The 21,298-nt window shown below is 49.1% G+C and overlaps 1 protein-coding gene across 2 annotated transcripts in view; it reads right to left on the reverse strand.

Moving 5' to 3' along the window:
- Window positions 1-4,568: 4,568 nt before the first annotated feature.
- The window catches only part of ARHGAP10 (Rho GTPase activating protein 10), a 340,748-nt gene continuing 324,018 nt past the window's right edge, over window positions 4,569-21,298 (reverse strand). For both annotated transcript variants that reach the window (XM_028125305.2, XM_028125304.2), the window contains exons 21-23: window positions 15,966-16,118; window positions 14,697-14,788; window positions 4,569-5,305 (exon numbers count right to left, since the gene is read on the reverse strand). In XM_028125305.2, the coding sequence (XP_027981106.2) occupies window positions 5,217-5,305; window positions 14,697-14,788; window positions 15,966-16,118 (334 nt within the window). In that variant the 3' untranslated portion in view covers window positions 4,569-5,216. The remainder of the gene's footprint in view (window positions 5,306-14,696; window positions 14,789-15,965; window positions 16,119-21,298) is intronic.

Below are 21,298 nucleotides of genomic sequence, written 5' to 3' on the forward strand. Positions count from 1 at the left end.
AGTCATCCAATTGTTAGTGCAGCAGTTTTCTTGGAAATCAAACAGTGGCTTCCCAAACAACACTGGAGAAGTGATTAGAATATGATCTGAATGGTCAGCACAGACCAAGACTATACCCAAAGCAAAGTGAACCGCGGGGCAGAGTGGCAGGTAGTTAGCTGCAAAGCACCCCAAAATGTAGTGTTTTAACAACCACCTTTTATTATTTCTCCTGAGTTTACAAATCAGCTTGGAGGGTCCTGCTGATGTGGACCAGGCTTGGCTGAGTCAGCCCTAATCGTGCTTCTGTAGTTAACCAGCAGTCAACTGGTCTAGGATGGTTTTGCTTTGTGTGGCTTCTCATCCTGCAGCAGGCTAGCCTGGGCATATTTCCATGGTAAAGGCAAGGCGCAAGGTTCTAATAAGAAGGACAGTGGAAAGGTACAACACTTTTCAAGCCTCTGATTGCATCGTTTCCTCCTGTTCCATGGGCCAAAACTGGTTACAAGGTCAAGCCTTGAGTCAGCATAGGAGGCCTCTACAAAAATGACATGGATTCAGAGAGGGGTGAAATTTAGGATCATTAAATCAATCTACCACTCGCAATTACTCTGATGCTTTTTCATGGAATTGATGTTGCCAGGACAGCAGTCTCCAGGTTATCCATGGTCTGAAAAACCCATTTCTTTGGTTCTTCATGCCCTGGGCCAGCCTGGTCCAGAGAGGGTCACAGCTCCTGTGAAGACTGGCTGAGCTGGGTTGGATCATGCTCCTGCTGCTCTCTGAGTTGTTCTGTCTGCAGTGTTGCCTCATTTGCTAAATCCTCCAAGGAAGGAGAAATCGCAACACCAGCACATGGCACTGAGCTGCCTAAATGAATCTGGTATGTTAACTGTCCAAGTCCAAAGTGTGGGTCTCCTGTTGGGCAAAATGCGGAAGTCTGCTTTCCAATCAAGCTGATCTTCTGATAGCAAGAAATTCCTCAAGGTATTCCTCCAACGAGTAGATTGAGACACTTTTTGCAGACGTGAGCATTAGGAGGATATGTCAGGTGACCCAAGTGGGGTAGCAATAAATTACTGCCCAGGCCAGTGAAGGAAAAAGAATGCTAACAAGCTTCTGAGAAGGCATTTGCGGAGCCACGCGCTCCTGGAATAACATCTCTGGACAAGAGGAAGGAAGGAAAGTTGTGTGGCTCAAGAAGACTCAAAAAGTCATGGAAAACATCTGGCTGAGAAAAGGAGTCACCAAGACTGGCTTGGAGAGATTGGAGGGGAAACATAAGAAAGCGAGAAGGGGCTCAGCACCGAGGTGAAGAGGAAACAAAGACAAGGCCAAGATGACAGAGGCAGAGTATGTCCTTGGGAAGGCAGGGAAAGGTCAGACAACGTAGAGGGGAAGACCAAGCATTGGCCTTTGGAGAAGGACCTGGAGAAAAGCAGCGGGTGGCTGGAGACAGGAAGGGGGGTAGAGACTAATTCCCACCACCAGGCCACCCTGCCGGCTGCCTGCTCCCATCGCCACTTACTGAACTGTGTTTCCGGCTGCGCACCCCTCGGACTTCACGTCACCATTGGTCACACCATCCCGGTGAGGTCGGTAGTACTCTCTTCACAGAAGCAGAAAGAAGTCAAGGTCACTTGCCCAAGGTCACCAAGGTATAAAATAGTGAAAAAGGGTTCAAAATAGGTTGTTTTTAATCAAGACTCATACAGGTAGCCACTGTATTAGTCCCCTGGGAATGCTGTAAAAGGTATCACAAACTGTTGGCTGCAAGTCTGAGATCGAGGTATTGGCAGAGTTGGTTCCTTCTGAGGGCCGTGAGGGAGGGCTCTGTTCCAGACTTCCCTTCTTGCCTCGTGGATGGCTGTCTTCTCCTTACGTGTCTCTTCACGTTGTCTTCCTTCTATGTGCGTCTGTCTGTGTGTCCAAATTTCCCCTTTTTATAAGGATATCAGTCATATCGGATGAGGGCCCAACTGTACTGACCTCATCTTCACTAATTACACCTGTAACAACCCTATTTCCAAATGAGGTCATGTTCTGAGGTACTGGGGGTTAAGATTTCAGCATACGAATTTGGGAGGGGGAGTGCGAATCAACCCAAAACAGCCATTGTCCCCTACTGGCTGGCCCCCAGAGGCAAGATGGTACAGCAAAAAGAACATGATTAGCTGACTGAACCTGAGCAAGCCTCTTTGTCCTTGAGGGCCTCTATTTTCCCATCAATAAAATGGGATAAATTCTCCAGGCTCATTCAGTCACTATACGGAAAGAATGAGTTAAACATCCGTCACTGGCACAGAAAATCCACTGCTTACCCCGGCCCCCCGGCCCCGTGCCCCCAACTGCAGATGTTTCTGCTACTACAAAGGAAAGGAGGAGAAAAACCCCACAAGCTCTTTGGCTCTAATCTCACATGGCATCTTCTTTACAGGCACAGGGGTCTCCAGAACAGGCCCTTGGATGATGCAATCAGATGTGAGCCCCATAGACAGCCCCCATGGCAAGCAGAAACACAAAATCTGGGTGTCTGCTTTTGCCCAAACCTCCCTTGGGGACTCTCAATGAACACAGGCTGGAGGCCTGGTTTGAATGAGGTGGGCTGAGAGGCCAGAGCCCTGCTGATGCTCGGGGGACTGGCCACGCCCATGCAGCAGACACACAGAAACAAATACACCCTATTCCTCATCTGGGGAAGTGGAGATGATCTGCCGGTGTAAGCGAACACCTCACGATCCCGTTACTAAGTATATTCTGGGCCAGACCCAGAGGGGAGCTCCCTACCTGGACGCCTTGGCAAACCTGGCCACACCAGTCCCCGCTGGCAGAGGCAAACAGCCCTGGCTGCCCCCTGGCGCTCCTCCCCGGCTCGCCACAGGAGGGGTCTGCAGGGCCTGGGGCTGTTGGGGACCTCGCACCCGGCATGTTCTGGGGCTTCACGACCAGCCCGTTGTCACCCTACGGAACACAAATGGCCCTGACACCAAAGGAGCTAGTGACAATCATAGTGGTAACAATACAGGGGACAGCAGGTCCCATTAACTAAACATATACTACATGCTGGGCATGCCACTTGGGTTACATCATTTCAAGCCAAACCTCTGGCTATCGTTTTCTTTTTAGGAGGCAGAAACAGAATCACGGAGTCAATTTAATCGACCCAAAATCACACAGGCAGTCAGACTTAGTAGCAATTTCCTTGACCAAGTGAGGGGCGGTAAACACACTTTGGGGGTTAACAGCCGTTGGGCGGGGACCAGCAGGTAGGGTGCACCTCACTGTCAAGGATGGAAATTGCCCATAAGCAAGCAAATCAATCAGGTCTTGGTGCAGGAGGGCTTATCTGTAAGGCCCCAAAGGGATAAAGCAATTAGGAAAACTGCCAGGAGATCACTCCCAGCGCTATACTGAGCCCACTCCAAGTGGCCGGAGGTTTGCATTGTCCCGCAGAGGGCTGTCTTAAAGTGGGACACATCAGTAACTCTTCTCATAAACCAAATTCCCCTTCCACATCCCTAAGCAGGGGCGTGAGCAGAAAGTGATAACTCAGAAAACAGGACACCAGGGCTGGCCGTTGTTGTGTGGCCCTGGGCTCCTCGGCATTCCCTGCCCTCTCCTCTGGGCCCACAGGTCACTACTCTAAATTAGATTGCACTCAGACTGTCTTTTTTTTTTTTTTTTTATGTAAAACATGGATGCTTTTCAACAGGCCCATTCCTCCGTCTACCCATCACCCCAAACTTGACACCCTGCATGGTCCACGGAGGTGACTTCAAACCTGATAACCAGCAAGCTCTCGAATCAGCTCATCTGGAGAAGAGGCGGTAGACACATCCTTCCTGTGGCAAATTCTCAGGAGCAAAGTCTGACAGGCTGAGGAGCCTCCCTCCCGTGGGGAAGAGAGACCTGCCAGGCCTCCACAGCAGGCCCTGTAGTGGGGCAGGCTTCAGAATCATGAGGCTCCTAAAAAGGAGCTCCATACTCCAAGGACTCCAGATCAGGGGACAAAGGAGAAGTTGGTTTAGTCTGTGCCTGGGAAGAAGGAGGAAGCCTCCCAGTGGGGCCCGCCCACAGCTGGGGTGCCATAAGGGGCAGGGTCATGGCTGAGACTCCTCCAGGAACGGTCTGGATGCCTGACCGGCCACCCGGCTGCCTGGCTTAATGCAGATGGAGAGATTAGCGCTGAGGTCTGGAAAACAGAAGGAATATGGGGTGGGGTGGGGACAGAGTAGTCCAGTGACGCGAGTTGGGAGGGCGGGCCTCCACGGCACGGATGCAGCTCACACACAAGCCACTGGGGGGCAGAGCCCCAGCCCCACTCCTGCTCAGGAGTCACACACGCCTCGGGGGGCAAGGCGTGTTCAGGGGGCCGGAGCTGGCCTTCCAGGAGTTCACACACCAGAGAAGGCTGCTGCCGTCAGGAACACGGCCTGCTGTGGATAAGCAAGGCTCCTTGTTACTAAATTCTACCCGTGGGTGTGTGCCAGCATCAGAGGAGAGGAATTTCTACACACCGGATGCCAAAGTGTAAAACATTACAGAGGGAATGCATTCCACGATCTCTTCCCCACATTATGACACACAAATCAAATAGTAAATTACATTTTATTTCATTTACAGAGAGCTTGGGGCAAAAAGGTGGTGTTTGGGAAACAGCACACAGGGGAGAAGCACCAACGAGAAGCCTGTTATAAATACGCCAGTGTGCTCTAGAGTGAAGGTGGGGCCCGGGGTGGCCATCTAGGAAGGAGCATCTCTCCACTGCCCTCTGGGTTTGGACCCGTCCCCCGCCTGCCAGGAGCAGCCCCCTCCACACCCCATCAACCACAGCCAAGAGCACAGCCTGCAAACACCACCGTGAGTAAGTACAGTTCCCTTTAGAATCTCAGCAGCAGGTGCACAGTGCGCTGCCCAGTGGAGCCATCACCCGCGGGGGAGGCTGGGCAGGCCAAGGACTGGATAATTAAAAACTCACAGTCCGAAGTCCCGAGGCTTGACATATGAAAAGTCCATCCTGTTAATGCTGATGCTCTTCTCCCGCTCCACAGATCGATGCAGTTCCCGTGCCGGTACGTCCTCTGCCCCCGCCTCTGGTCGTAGGACCCCCTCCCTGCCCCTGGAGTGCCCATCGGTGATATGTAGTTCCTGTGTCCAGGTGGCTGTGGGTTCCGCCCTGGAGGGAGAAGGCAGGTTCCCAGGTGCCAAGGTCCACGTGGGGCCTCACCGGCCAGACACTAGAGCAGCTTGACGTAATTCTGTGGGATCAGCCCCCTCTTGCCATTCAGGGTCCCTTCTAGCCAGCCAGGTTCCCTTGAGGTTTGCACTGAAAAGAGAAATCACTTTTTAGCAAAATGCCCCCAAGTACTTCCTTCCTGTGGAATTCACTGCACCGCTGTGTATCTTAAAGGCTTGACCAGAAGAGAAGGGGGCCCACAGCTGGGCTGTCTGGTTACAAATCTGCACAAGCGATATTTATAGGCTCTGCCCCTCGGCCACTACAGCCCCCATCATTCCTCCCGCAGCAGCCTCCTAACTGGTCCCCCAGCTTCTCATCTGGCTCCTTCCAATCCACCGTGCACAAAGGAGCTCAGTGAACTCTCTAGAACACAGAGCCGATCACCTTTGCCGGCATGTATAGGAACAGACCCCAGCTACTTCTGGTCGGGTGCGCAGACACCCGGTCCTGCCCAAACTCGCAGCCTCCCCTCTGGACTCTCCACCAGCGCGGTGCCTTCCACCTCGAGCGCCTTCCCCCCACCTCTCCACCAGGTGGTCTTGCTCTCGGAGACCTCTAATGTCCTGACCTCTGGGCAGACGCCCTCGACCATTCTCAGCACTTCTCAGGCCTCGTCTGGGCACCTGTCTGCCACACAGGATGGGGTGCTCCTGAGGGCAGGGCCTAGGCCGCACATACCTGGGCGCAGTGCCTGGCAAACTGCTCATGTCCAGAAATATCCGTGACAGATACAGAAGAGAAGGACTGTGGGCAAGCTGCCACTCAGGCCTCGACCAGGGCCAGGAGCAAAGTGGCAGCTGTGTGCCGAGAGGGGAGGGGACCGGCCCGGAGCTGGCCAAGCCGTGCAGCTGCGATCGCCCCCCAGAACAACTACTGTGTATCAGAAACCCGTACACACAGACATGTGCCTACCACACAAAAGCTTCCGAAACAGTACTTCCCTCGCTGTGCACCGTGCACTCTTTATTCTCTTCTGAAACACTGACCGCAGCTCAGCAAATGGAGTTCATCACCCACTAATGTGTGGCAGCCCCCAGTGTGACCTCCTCACGGCTGCTCCCTGGGCTCGGATGCTCCTCTCCCTGCCTAGGCCTGGAGGATGCCTCTTCACCCTGCAGAGAGCAGCTGAGGCGTCCCTCCCTCTGAGACCGTCCTAGCAGCTCCAGACTAGGTCAGAGCCCCAGAAATACACCGTACATGTTCCGTGTGTGTGTGTGTGTGTGTGTGTGAGAGAGAAAGAGAGAGAGAGAGAGACAGAGAGACAGAGAGAGACAGAGAGAGACAGAGAGGAGGGGGGAAGTTGACTGTAACTCTCCCCCTCTAGTCTAGGTTCTAACATAAGACAGGGACCCTGCACCCCCAGCACCGTGCCCGGCACATGAGGATTTGTTTAAAGAATGAATAATCGGGGCGCCTGGGTGGCTCAGTCATTAAGCATCTGCCTTCAGCTCAGGTCATGATCCTGGGGTCCTGGGATCAAGTCCCACATCAGGCTCCCTGCTCAGCGGGGAGCCGGCTTCTCCCTCTCCCTCTGCCTGCCACTCTGCCTACTTGTGATCCCTTCTCTCTCTCTCTCTCTCCCTCTGTGTCAAATAAATAAGTAAAATCTTTAAGAAAAAAAAAAACGAATAATCAAATGAATGAGGTATGTGCTTTCCAGGCAGTCTGGCAGCCAGTCACCTTTTTTGCTCCCTCACTGATTTCTAGCCTGAAACTGGTCCTCGGAGCAGGATTTTTAAAGGCTCTCACTTATTCCAAACCACCCAAGCTGGCAATGTCAGCACAAGCCGCTGCCAGGGGAAGGGGACTGGATTCCATGGGAAAGGCCCCCAGAGGTTGTGCAACTTGGGGGGCCTCCGTGGAAAGGGGCCCCAGGCTCAGGACAGAGAGCCTGGAGGGGAGACTCCCAGCTGGTGGGTGCCAGCCAGGTGCACCGGGGAGCTACTGAACCCTCAGGGCCCTGTGCAGCCTCCTCCCCTGCAAGATGGGGCTACCAGCACTTAGCGTGGACGACTGCTACCAGGAGTCCGTAAAGTAGCTTATGGAAGAACACCTTGGAGGTGCTCATTGTTTCTTTATACACCACAAACGCTCACTCTCGCACAGAGCAGGTATTAACAGACACAGGCTGAGCAGAAGAGAAAGGCAATCCCCCATGAAGCTGGCTGTGAAGGAGGCCTGATGTGGGAAACCAGGCGCGGTCGAGAATCCTGCACCAATCCTCTCGCAGACCAGGGGGCTTCTCCACACCTCATCTGCTTCTTCCCCAGCCCTCATCTCTCCAAAGGGTAGGAGAGAAGGGTCACCAACGTAGAGAGGGGACTGAGGAGACTCTTGGCAGTATCCAAAGAGCTTGGAAATGGCCAAGGGCTGGGAATGGGATGGAGGAGGGCCAAGCGCCCATAGCTGGGCTCCCCAGGCACAGGGAAGATGGCCCAGAGGTTACAGATGAGGCCTGTGAAGGTCTCACCACCTCTGTGATGACCCAGTCCCTGTGCTCGCTTCGGTAGCACATATACTAAAATTGATGACCCAGTCCCTCCTGGGAGCATCAAATCCCAAAAGACCCATCCTAGGATCCCTGCTACACTTAGCTGATCAAACCGCTTCCTCCAATGGCAGTGTGATAGTTTCATGTGTTAACTTGGTGAGGCCATGGTACCCACGTGTTACTCTAGATGTTTAGATGTAATGAACACGGAAATCAGTAGACTCTGAGTAAAGCAGATGATCGTCCAGGATACAGGTGGGCCTCGCCTAATAAGTTGAAGGCATTAATGGAACAAAGAGTGGACTCCCTCAAAGAAGAGGGAACCCTGCCCTTGGACTGCCTTTGGACACAGACTGCAACGCCTCCCTGGGTCTCCAGCCCGCCAGCCTACCCTGCAGGTTGTGCATTTCCCACAAATGCATGAGCCAATAGCTATCTATGGAAAGCGATTCACTCATTGACAGACATATCCCATGTGTTCTTGTTTCTCTGGAGAACCCGAATGCAGGCAGTTTCGGAAATAGCCTCATTTTGGGGGAAGATTCTGACTCCAAGAGGCAGTGAGTATAAGAGAAATGAGGTCCTGGCTGGAATCCTGGCTCCTTCATGACTGGGCAACCCTGGATGATTTACTTCATCACCTCTGACCGCCACGCTCATTTTAAAAGAGGGAAGCAGTAACTCATTTGAAGTTGCTGCAAAGACTAAAATGAGACAATTTACATGAAGTGTGATGCCAGGCATCAACCAGGTCCACGTCCTGTGCAATGCAGGGAAGTAAATGTGTGTGGGTGCCCGTCCCTGTAGACCGTACCCTACCTGTCAGTGTCAGCTGTGGAGCCCCTGCCCGCCTCATGCTGGGGAAGGCCAGGGCACGCAGCGAGACAGCTGTGAGGAACTGCATGTTTGTGTCCTCCCAGAATTCATACACTGGAACCCCGACTCCCCATGGGATGGGATTAGGAGGTGGGGTCTTTGGGAGGTAATCAGAGTTAGATGCGGTCATGAGGTGAGGTCCCATGGTGGGATGAGTGTCCTTGTAAGGAGACAGGAGAGTGATCACTTCCTCTTCTCCCCACGCCCTTCCTGTCCCCCCCCCCCCACCGTGTGAGGAAAGCGGGAAGGGAGCTCCCACCAGAACCTGATCCTGCTGCTGCCCTCTCGGAATGCCCAGCCTCCAGAGCTGGGGGAAATACATTTCTGCTGCTTAAGCCCCCCAGTCTGTGGTGTCTGGGTATGGGGTCACTAACACTGTGAGCAGTAAATACCCTCCTCAAACGCTCCCAAAGGTAGTGGGCATGGGAACGAAATGCGGTAAGTGAACTAAAGGTAATTCCCCCCAGTTCCCTGACATTGGACTGCCGCCAGCCACAGTCCCCTATGGGCCAGAGGTCAGGAGCTGTGCTCCCCACACCAAGAGGCTGTGCAGAGGCAGCTAGTGGCTCCTTACAGACTCCCACGCCGCAGAGGTAACACAGCACGGTCCCCCTCAGCAAGCGCCAGGGTCGTGCGGGACCCTCGTGCCAGGGTCGAGAAAGGGCCCAAGCTACACACCCCGTCCTGCCGCTTAGCGAGCCACACAGCCTGAAGAACCCGATCAGTATGTGATGACGATTACACCAACACTCCCTAGTACAACTGTTTTTACTGTTATAAAATACATATAATGTAAAATTTACCATTTTGATCATTTGGAAGCGTGCAATTCAGAATAGTCACAGTGTTGTCTAACCACCAGCACCATCTCCATCCCCAGAGCTTTTACCCCTTCCCAAACTGAAACTCGGTGTTCCTTAAACACTAACTCCCCAGCCCCGTCCCTGGGCTCCTGGGACCCTCCATGCTACTTTCTGTCTTTATGAATTTGCCTAGTATAGATATTTCGTGTAAGTGGAATTATACACAATTTGGTCTTTTGTGGCTGGCTTATTTCCCTTAATACCTTCAAGGTTCACCCACATCGGAGCATGTCTCAGAATTTCATTCCTTTCATGGCCGAATATTCCATTATACGTACATCCACCACATTTTGTTTATCCACTCATCCGTTAAGGAACATTCAGGTGTTTCCCCCTTTTGGCTACCATGCAAATGCAGCTGTGAACACGGGTGTCCAAACACCTGTTTGAGTCCCTGCTTTCAAGTCTTCTGTGTACATATCCAGAAGTGGAATTGCTGGACTGGATGGTAACTCTGTGATTCATCTGTCTGAGGAACTTCCATTCCATCTTCCCGCAGCTACGTGCACCATTCTACCAGCAACACACAAGGGTTCTGATTTCTCCACATCCTCGCCAGTGCTTGCTCTCTTCTGTGTTTTTGAGAACAGTCATCCTAATGGGTACGAGGTGAAATCTCACTGTGCTTTTCCCATGTCCTCCTCATTTACTGTCCCATAACAACAGGGGCACGGGAGCCAGTGACAAGAATAATTTGCAAGAAGCTTGCTCCAGAACCGAATATGGACTCAGTTCTAGTTTGGGTGGGTTTTTTTTTTTTAGCATAATAAAAACAATATATATGACAAATATTCAAGTATTATGAAGCATCACCATAATACAGTGAATACCGGGAAGCCACCAGCACATGACCGATAAGGGGGCCTCATCCTGGGTTGGTTCCTCTGCTTAGCTCACCTAATGCCCCCACCACCTCGAGGTGACCAGTAGCTTGAATGTTGTATTTCTCATCCTCTTACCCCAGCTAGGTTTAAAACACAGTTTCATCGCACATGTACAGATCTCTAATACGCTGTTTATTTTGCTTATTTCAGAGCCTAGCCAGAACCACATTATATAGAGCCTTCTGGCACTCATATTTTTTTTTTTTTTTTTTTTTTTTTTTACTTAACATGTAAGGATTCCCACAGGTACAATTGTTAAGAGTACAGGAATACAATTGTTGGGTTGTGGGGTCTGTACAGACTCAACCTGCCAAGATAATGCTAAATTGTTTTGCAAGGATTACTCCTTATATATTTGAGATCTTTAAAATGAATCACCAGGAGTTTTAAAAGATTAATCTGGGCCACACCTGCTCCCCAAGGCATTGGCTCAGCCACATATACACATGGAAATGAACAAAGTGGGGGGGGGTGGCGCTGCTGAGAGATGGCCAGTTCCCGGAAACCCTCCCACCAGAGGGCGCCCCCTCCTCGTGCCTGGCAGCCTATGGAGGGACACCACTTCCCCTTCTGTCCGGACAGTCTGCCAGCCAAAAAGCCGCCTATCTGGAAAGAGCAGGACTGACTGGTCACCAGGCAAACGTGCTTCTGGAGCTCCCCGGGCCCGGAGAGAAGGGAAGGTCCATACGGCAGTCACAGGAATATAGGCTGCCCTGAGACTTTACAAACACGGCGCTCCCTGGGGGATATGGGAGGCACTGCCCCTAAACAACAGCTAAGCATTCATGTGTCTACGATACATATCTTCAGCCTACAATTTAAACTCATAACTTACGTCTAGGTCCACACGGTAAGAGCAAAAGAGCAAGGAACAGCCATCAAGCTACTTCATTACTAAAGATCCTTTCTCTTCCACACTCTGCTTTGGGGTTTCTCACTGTTGTATATATTACAAACCACAGAACTACTGATGACGCGGCCCACAGGCCACTTTGACCTGGATTTTGTCTTTACCAAAGGCCACTGAATGCCATAAACCAATTTCCTTTGTTGCCCATATGAGGTACAAAAGGGGATTATACTGCAAGAGCATTTATGATAGCCACTAAGGCTCCAGTGGACAAGTGAACACAGGGAAAAGGTCTCGGACATTCTAGAGGCCAAAGTATTGCTGGTGTGCAGAAAGGAGGTGGTCCTGGCCACATTTCCATGGCTGGTGCTGTCACAGCGGCCACCACGGAAGCTGAGGCCGGACGAGCTGCCCATCTGTCCTACTCTGTGTCGGTCCCCGGAAGGGAAGACCCCAAACCATTCAAGTAAGAGCTTCACTAGACATCCTAAGCAAGCACACAACAAATTATGCATTTTCTGTTAAGAGATCAATTATGCACAGAGATGAAGGTGCAAATTAAAAAGAATAAATGCTGCTTAAGGGCCTTTGACTTTCTGTACCCTTTAAGAACTAGCCTTAAGACACAGCAAGTGTCACGGTGTAGGTTCTGAATGCGTTCCTCTGTGTCCGCCGTGCTTCTCTGTGCAGGAGGGTCACAGGGAGCCCGCGCAGGACAAGGAGCTCACATAAAATAAGACGCTCACATACTTGTGTAGGAGAAGGTGGCAGCCAGCCTGAGGGAGAGACTAAGGAACCACTGTGCCAAGGACCTGGCCAGAACTGGACACAGCACTACAGAGCACCACGTCTGAGGGAGGCAGGCCTTGGCTCAGAATGGAGCCGGTCCCCGGCACCCCACAGTGTGCCAAGTGTGGCTCCCTGCTCGGCCCCATCCTCCACGGACGTCTGTGCTGTTCTCAAAGCCCTACCTACACCCGTGCCCCAAAATGCTGCCCTGACACCGCATCGCTCTTGTAGACGTCCGTGAAGATTAGGATGGAGACTCTGATCCAGAGAGAACTTAAAAAAACTCGTCCAAAGGCACAGAGAAAGTAGAAAAGCCAATCTGATCTTAAGCAAAATAACTGCAGGGTTGACGATCCATAGTTACCTGCTCTCATCACTCTCCTCTTCCTAAACACAGTGAGATACTGGTACGTGTGTGTGTGCACGTGGGCGTGTGCGTGCGTGTGTGTGTGTAGGGACTTCAGAGGTAGAGCAGCTTAGTTTCTCATGTCTGACATCTGTTAGCCTTTTCCCTGTTACCCATGCTGGCAGAAACTGGATTTGGTTGAGGTCCTGACCCTCATTCACATGTCTGTGTGCCCAGAGGAGGGGTCCCGGCGCCCAGTGTGGTTCGGATTGCCCTAAGCCTTGGCCAATGATGGGTTTAGAGTGAGCATCTGACCTTGTTCTGACTACTGAGATGTGAGGGTAGGTAAACGAAGGAAGATGTTCTGGAAAAGTTTTCTCCTTCTTAAAAAAAAAAAAAAAAAAAAAAAAAACACAAGGATGAGGCACCCTCCTCTGCAAGGGTCCAGCATAGCTATGATGCCTGACCTGGCAGCTATCTCGTCCCCACCGGGGGAAGCCAGCCACGGGCCCCTGTCCACAAGCTGTGAACGGCTCAGCAGAGATGGATCTACCGTGATTTTAATGCTATCTTTGAGAATGTGAATTAGCCAACCCTTCCAGACTTAATCACTGTAGGAGCTAATCTATTTTCACGACTGATAGCCGGTTGTATCAGTTTCTTGCAGCCAAAGGCATCCTAATAGATACACCTTCTACCAAGGTAAACATCTCAGGAACAATATAGCCTAAGGGATTTCAGAAGCTCCCAATCAGGTCTAATCACCACACAATGTAAACGTTCACCATCACTTCTCAATGGGTGGGTTTCAACACTACTGTCTCAGCGTTCTGTCCTGCCATGTGGTGGGCCAACATGTGAAGGGCCTGGAGTAGGGCAGATTTTATACCATGCTCTCCTGGCAAAATCACATGTGTGTGTGTCATGGTGATAGAAGAATGACCTTGCTTCTACTCCAAGAATAAAATTTCTCCATAAGGTATAATTCTGCTGTATGTGGGGTTCTGATGGGAGTGTTGTTTGTTTTCTGACACTATCAGGAGTCCCTGGCTCTCAAGAGTACACATCACACATAGAAATCTATTCTAAATGAGGCAACTTGCAGGGCGCCTGGGTGGCTCAGCCGGTTAAGCGTCTGACGCTTAATTTCACTCTTGATTTTGGCTCACGTCATGATCTCAGGGTCATGAGATCAAGCCCCACGTCAGGCTCCCCACTGGGCATGGAGGCTGCTTAAGATTTTCTCTCGCCTGTTCCCTCTGTCCCTCCCCCCCCAAATATAAATAAATAGGCAAATTGCTTTCTAAAAGACAATCACCAGCAAACACTGCATTACTGACAATATACCACTAGGTGTTGTGTTGATATATTCCATATATTCCAAACATTCTGGCTAACCCACCTTTCCATTCCAAGCATCTAAGATCCTCACTGCCTCCCTAGAACTCTTTTGGGCAGCTCCACCCACATGCATCACTGTTTCCACAGCAACCCGTGAATTTAAGAATGAGCAAGACTGTTAAGGAAGAAATCAGGAGACGGGGGGAAAAGAGACAAACAGTGAACCATAGGAGAAATCTGTGAAACATTAAGCCAGGCAGAGCTCCTGAACACTTGTGTGTAAATATTAAAGACTGAGATAAAATCCACACCCTTGCTTGAATGTACAAAGTCAATACCCAGATCCAGAGATTCACACACTATTCAAATGAGCAAAGATCAGGTAAAGCAAAAGAATGTCACGGGAACTATAAACCAGAATTTTTTGACAAGAGTTCTCTTCTGTAACTCAGATCTGGCAAACCTGATGCATTGAGGAGGCTTGGCTGGGGACTCTGGGAGAGGAAAACAAAGGATGCAAATTAGAAGTATTTCTTTTTTTTTTTTTAAGATTTTATTTATTTTATTTGAGAGAGAGAATGAGAGAGAGAGAGCACATGAGAGGGGGGAGGGTCAGAGGGAGAAGCAGACTTCCCACCGAGCAGGGAGCCCGATGCGGGACTCGAACCCGGGACTCCAGGATCATGACCTGAGCCAGAGGCAGTCGCTTAACCAACTGAGCCACCCAGGCGCCCTAGAAGTATTTCTTAATTCCAAGTGGCACTAGCTTCTCTACATCAGGAGAAAGATGTCCTGAACAAAGATTCACAAGAGTTCAAAGGGCTGGAGAATCATCAAGATGAAAACAGAAGTGGAATTCCATAGCCACCCCCCCACGCCCCCCGGCAGCCAACTGGGCCCGGTCTCTCCTGCCCAAAGGGTCAACGGATGGACGTGTGCCCCTGATAAGCCCACAACCAGTGACTGCTTACTCCGGATTGTAGACATTCCAAGGGAGGAGAGAATATATGCTACCACAGAGCTCCCACGAACACTTACCATCCTCAAAAATTGCTCCTATTTCAAAAGACAATTCTGAGCTGTGTTCTGCTTCACACGGATACACTGCTCGAGCCTTCCGATTGACAACGCTGAGAGGGAAATGTGAAAGACACGAATTAAAAGGTGAGAAACTGGGAGGGGAAACCTCACCTCCCCCCAACCCCACCCCTTCCCACACCAGTGGGACAACTCCTTCCAAAAAAAAAAACCAACCAACCAAATAGCAGCAAAGTGAACATCGGGCACATCTACAGCACTTGATTTTCAAGTAAATGACGGGTTTCAAATTCAAATCTTTCTTCTGGGAGCTTCTCTGAGAAGCTTTCGTTGAACCTCATCACCTAATTCTCCTCTCTGCCCGGTAGGATGCCCTTTTCCTATCATTCAGCATTATCGGAGCCACAGGGTATGTTTACTCCTAAGCACTGCGTTCATCTATTAGGAAAAGCACCAGTATCTTGAGGCAGAAGGCGAAGCAGTGAAGGGCAGAGGCGTGCACACCGAGTGACTTGGGGCAGTGCTCAGTGGACATCCATCTGTCCGCGTGGACAGTCTCCTTCCACACCACTCTGGAAGGAGTTTGTTGTTCTGTGCTGGGTCTTCACTATTTGACCCCCTCCGCCTGCCTCTGAAAGGCATTTCAAGGCTCAGCTTCTCACCACTTGTCAAAATGCCCTCTGTGCCCTTCTGGGGAAAGAGCACACCAGGGGAGGAGGGAGACCGTGGGGTTAGCCAGATGCAAACTGAAGCAGAAGGAAGTGCCCCACCTCACTGGAGTGGGGGGAAGCCAGTGAAGACAAGAAGAATGTCAGCCTACCACCCAGGACGAAGGGCTTGCTAGGCCAGCACTTCTGGCTTCTATACAACAGACCCATTAAATGGCCATGTTAACTCCTGTTCCCAGGGCCCCGTTTACTTTTTTTTTTTTTAAAGCATGTACTTTATATTCATGTATAAGAAGTTCTTCCAAAATAAGTGGTTTCATCGATGCACAACAAGCACCAAAAAAACAAAAAACAAAACAAAAAAAAATGGACCAGGACAGTACATTCAAGCAGCTCTCACATAAGGCAAATTTCTCCTGAGAATGTACTTGCTCTTGAACCAAGGCGCAGTCCAAGACAAGGCTGTCAATGTTGTCCATGAGGTCCAGGAGGCTGCGAGACCTGAGCAAGCCTCTTTCATGTGGGGAACACAAGAAGCTGCTCAGGTTGATCAAGCCTGTGTGCTGCCCCTGTCTTCAACATCATTTTCCATACCCCATACCTTTCCAGCGGCTTGTCCACCATGGCGGCAGGCAGAGAGAGGGGAGAAGGCGGTGGCTTGGGTGAAGGAGGTGTGACCACTGGGCTGCAGCTTGGTGTGGTTGGGGACTGCGTGTTAAGCCACTGGACCATGGGCGATCTCGTCTGGCAGGGACTGCAGATGGAAATTTGAAGGACAGGGTTAACAGTATAAAGGCCACAGAACACCAAATACGTGGCACCCCATTCCTAAATGGCTAAGAGGATAGCTTCCTTATCTCCTCCGATGACTAGAACAGGGCAGAGTTCTCACTAGTCTGTAGCCCCAAGAACCACAATCCAAAGGAGAGATGCCTTGTACTTCTCCAGGTTCATGGAGAAGATCAAGTCTTGTCCAACCTAGCACCGTATCAGTTCACTAATTAGGACACTAGAATCCAACTGCCATGACTACTTACTTGGACTTTTGAGGTGCTCATGTTCTCTGCTTATAAGGAAAGTGTCAGAATCTACAGTCAAACTCATGACCTGTCGCTCCAAAAACCCAACACATGGCCTTTCAGTGTTTAAAGTTGTTTCATCTGGTCATACGGGACAACTCAGAAAAAACTGCAGCTAGGAATCAAAATTCCTCTAGAGCAGACCAAAGACAGCATTTAAGAGAGAAACCCATGAACAGCAAAAATCTTTGGGGACCTTAACGTTCCCTAATATTTGCAAATTAAAAAAAAAAAAAAGCTAACATAAAAAGGTCAGTGAACAGACTCACGGAGGGGCCTCTAAACATGAAAAAGAAGGCAATAAATAGGTGCTGATCTGAATTAAATTACTCTTTATCTCCAAACTGAAGGCTTGTGACTATGGTATCTGAAGCTTACTTTAAAAGCACAGTGATGAAAGCTGCTCGTTTCAACTACATTTTTGACACACATGCATTTAATGGCTGCTACACCCAGATGCTCTTCACCTCAAATTCACCCTCTTCAGCTAAAACCAGTTTCCATGAGCAGCTTCCTTATCCTTCCACATTCCTGAGCATTACCTTTGCTTCTTTCCTCTACAGAAGAACTAACAGCAAATTCGGTCCATTTTTGCTTCCAGTAGCCCCCAAGCTGTCTTCTTCTCTACCTTCCCATCACATTGCTTCATGCCTGTGTCACCACTGTGGTCTCCTGGCTCAGCCCCCAGGCCAAGTCCTCCAACTCGAGTGGCTCAACCAGCCACCCTCAGCCACCTGAGACCCAGTCTGCCCCATCCGTCTCCCCAAGAACGAGTGCGCTCCCCGACCTGTCCTCCGCCTGCTCCCTGATGGGTCCCGCACTCTGCCTCAGGTCTCTCCTCACCTCTCAGGCTCCCCATCCCCTCTGCCAGCCCCAGTCTGTCCCTTCCTCAGCTCAGCTCCAGGCCTGCCTCCCACAATGCTTCTCCTTTGGTCTAAGGCACAGATCTCTGAAGGCCCAGCCCAGTAAGAAATGGGAGGGCAGGTTGGCAGGAGTTATTCTGTGATGGTTTCAGAGATCTTTCTTGCCTTTGGGGTAAAATCAGGTCTTTAACTCCTTCTGCAGACCTCAGAGAGCCAGGCAGAGTGCTAGGCATGTGAAGTCTTCCACGAACATCTGAATAACCATTCCACCACTACAACTGGATTTTACAAATCGAGTACATGAAATATTGCATTACTGACTTGATAGATATTTAGTACACTAGAAGGTCTCCTATCCTTCGACCAGAAAAGGGGAGAGGGGCTCACATTTTAAAAAACATTATTTTTTGAACAATTTATTTACAATCCCCCAATCCAGCCAATTCATGTGGAAGTCATAAAACATATTTCATAACCACGCAAAGAAACCTATAAATCTCAAATGATCTGTATTGCCAGCACCAAAAGTCACTCAATGCCTTATCAGAAAATGAAACTTAAATGGTGTCTTCCTAATCAGGAAGGGAGAAGAAGGCAAGAGTGAAGCTCTGACAGAGAATTTAAGACTGCACTTAGCCAAACAATTGCCATTTCATCTCCCAGCAATTATTCAAGGTGCTTGGAGGGTGGTGGTGGCAGCAGATGAGATGTTTTACCACACCCCCATCAACTCTTCCAGGTCATAAATAGCCTAGTGATTAAATGATGGCCATCTATCTGCAGAGAGGGAGGACAGCCACAGGATGAAGATAAAGTAACAATGGTGCCTGTATTTATAAGGCTCTTTAAAAATAAAGATCATAAATTTTATTGCTATTATCTACTTAATCCTCACATCTTTTTTTTTTTTTTTTTTTAAGTGGTTTGCTTTTTTGTAAAGGAAAAACACTCCTTTTGGAAAGTGAAAGAATCGTTGGCATAGCAGGTGCTATAGGTCTAAGCCTATCCCTTGACTTGGCCTTCTCCATCCTGTTCCAAAACAGGGACTCAGACTCAGCAAGCCTTGTTCAGGGTCAAGTTCTCAACATTAGCCATTTTCGTTTGCTTTCTGTGATCTTTTTTGATGTCCTTCAGTATACGGATGTGCTATGTGATCCAGCACTGACCAGTTCACCCAGATAACCATTCGGACTTCCAACTGAGACTTAAGTTTCTGTATGCAATTTCCTGGGTTCCCCCCACAGTATCTCAGAAGCCTGAGCCAGTCCCTTCTCCTTCGGAATTCAGGATCCCACACAGGCAAAAACTTTGTGAGGTGGAATATTCAAAAGAGGGAGCAAAACCCAAGTCTGGAAACAGTCTCAGTGGGGAGGAGGCATCAGAAGTCACGTGGAGAATGGGAAGTCCTATGAAAGAGGAGACCTACGTGGCAAAACAAAGTTTGGAAAACAAACAGAACAGCTGCTGGGTTAGATACTAGAAATGTTTCACAGGCTTCTCCGCTGGGAAGGAGTGAGGAGGAGGCAAGAAGTGGTTAAGTAAATAGAAAGTCCTGAAATGAGTTCTCACCTCAGCCAACAGAGGTCCAATAACGACATGTCTCACAGGGGTCTCCCACAAGCAAACTGCCTGAATTGTTTCTGAAGGCAAGAAATTGTAAAGCATAAGCTTCTTTATATAAACCACCTCCTCCTTTACAGAATTTGGTGGGGTCCTTTGTTTGTTTGGGGGGTTTTATTATAATGAAGATCAGAAATTTTTTAACTACAGTTGACCCCTGAAGATGCGAGAATTAGGGATACTGATCCGCATGCAGTCAAAAACCCACATGTAACCTTTGACTCCCCCCAAAACTTAACCCTTGCTAATTGCCTTCTGTTGACCTTCGGAAGCCTTAACGATAAGAGCCAATTCACCTATATTTTGTATGTTACATTTGCATTATGTACGGTATCCTTACAATAAAGTAAGCTAGAGAAAAGATGTTTTTAAGAAAATCGTAATGAAGAGAAAGGACACTTACACTACTGTACTGTACTGAAAAAAACCCCGCATCGAAGTGGACCTGCGCAGTTCAAACCTGAGTGTTCGAGGGTCAACTGTATTTAATGCTTCAAATACACTATATTTTTCCAAAAAGCAGCAAAGGAAAATATCATTTCTGTTATTCTCTTTCTCATCTCTGATTTAACACACTGGGCATTTTGGAAATGGCAACCCCCAGCAAAGGTCTCAGTTTTTCTCAGCCTGAGCCCTCAGAGATAATTAAGCCCTAAGGCATCCAGGTACATAAAATTAACATCTCCTATACATCTAGAATGGTTCCAGCTACCCATGTGGTGAGAGACAATTCTTGATGGGCCTCTCGTGTTCTGCGCTCCTACTGAGCAGAGGCATTGGCTGCCTTTCTCCTAGACTATCTTTCCAGGGATGTCTGTAGAGCAAACAGCCTGGGGAGATAGAGACTGGGTCTCCCCCTGGAGAAAAAAAGCAGGCTTTATGCTCATCATAAAAGATCTGGGCTTCCTAAGCCCTGGGTTCCTCTCTTTTAACACTCCACATGCAGGTATCATCCGGCTCATGGGCCATTGGCCTGTGGGAACTAGGAGTCAGGGATCTGGTACTCTGACTACTACTACTCCTGCCAAGATCAGCAGTCTTTTGACCAGGAGTACCGCATCTTCTACCAGTATCCATGAAGCCACAAGAGACAAATGTGGTGGCTTGTAAGCAGAATGAGATTTTAGACTTCAAAGTTCTTGACATTCACATCTTTGGGAAAATGGAGAAAATACTCAGGCCTTTTCTTTCCTTTTTTTGGGAGGGGGGGGCTGTGGTTCAGAGGAGAATCCTGGTTAAAAAAAAAAAGTCTTTGGGTTAAAAACCAAAAATGATGGGTAATCTAAGAATAAAAAGCTTACTACCTGCTAAAACACAATGAAATATTTTCAGTGTCCACTCCCACCACTTCCCACATTTAAGCATCAGAAAACATTTATATCCTTCCTCCTGCTGCCCCTTTACAAATTTTTGATGAGTAGGACTGGCATGATCACAAACCACCCATTTTATTTAATGATGAGCTGCAAGCAATTACAACAAAGTACCTAAACGCCACATATTTCCTGAAAGCCAGCTTGTGGTTTGCAAAATGGAGGCAGAAGTCAACTCTTCCTGAAAAGCTCAGAAACCACATTTACCCAAACAGAAATAAGTTAAAAGGAAGTACTAATACCTGTTTGTTTGCTAGCTTCCCAATTTCACACACTAAACTGAAAGAACCTTCTTCTGAATGGACCCCTCTCCATTTTGAGTGCAGAAGAGCCAGTATCGCCACCTTCCTTTGAGGAGAAACATTTCCTTCTCAAATGGCAACAAGAGGGTTGCAGAAAAACACATAAAGATTTCATACTGCTAACTCAGAAACTCATTCTTGAAAATACTTACACTGAAAGCCTATTTGGCTATTCCTACGGCAACAGTCTCCTGTGCTCCGGGGGGGGGGGGGGGGGTTGGGAACATATAAGCGGGGAGTAGAATGTGCATTTTTGAAAGTGCTGAGAGACCTCTATAAAAAAAATATAATAAAAAATGCACACTCTTGCTCTGGAGTCTGTATTTCAGGGAAAGACCCTGTAGATTTCGTGGTGAGCAGGAATAAACCCTCAGATACATAAAATCATGACAGTAGCTGTGTATGTATATACTTTATAGTTTATATTTATAAAATGTAACATATCAGCAATATATGCTGCTTCTGATTCAAACTGTGACCCAATCTTTTCCAATACCAGACTCTACGCTCCATGCATATTAAAAACTTTTTTGGCAGCAGAAGAGCACAAGCATTTCAGCAATGGGGGAAGGGAGTTAGGGCCTTAACTGTTAAAATTTGACAACAGCTGTACCAGTCACTGGAGAACTTCTGCATCTAGTGAACATTTCTTGCATAACACAGACGGGTCAGGCTTTGGGCAGCGCTGGCAACATAA

Source organism: Eumetopias jubatus, unplaced genomic scaffold (assembly GCF_037043125.1).
Source record: "Eumetopias jubatus isolate StellerSeaLion01/CBP00866 unplaced genomic scaffold, mEumJub1_p1.0 scaffold_2, whole genome shotgun sequence".
NCBI lineage: Eukaryota > Metazoa > Chordata > Mammalia > Carnivora > Otariidae > Eumetopias > Eumetopias jubatus.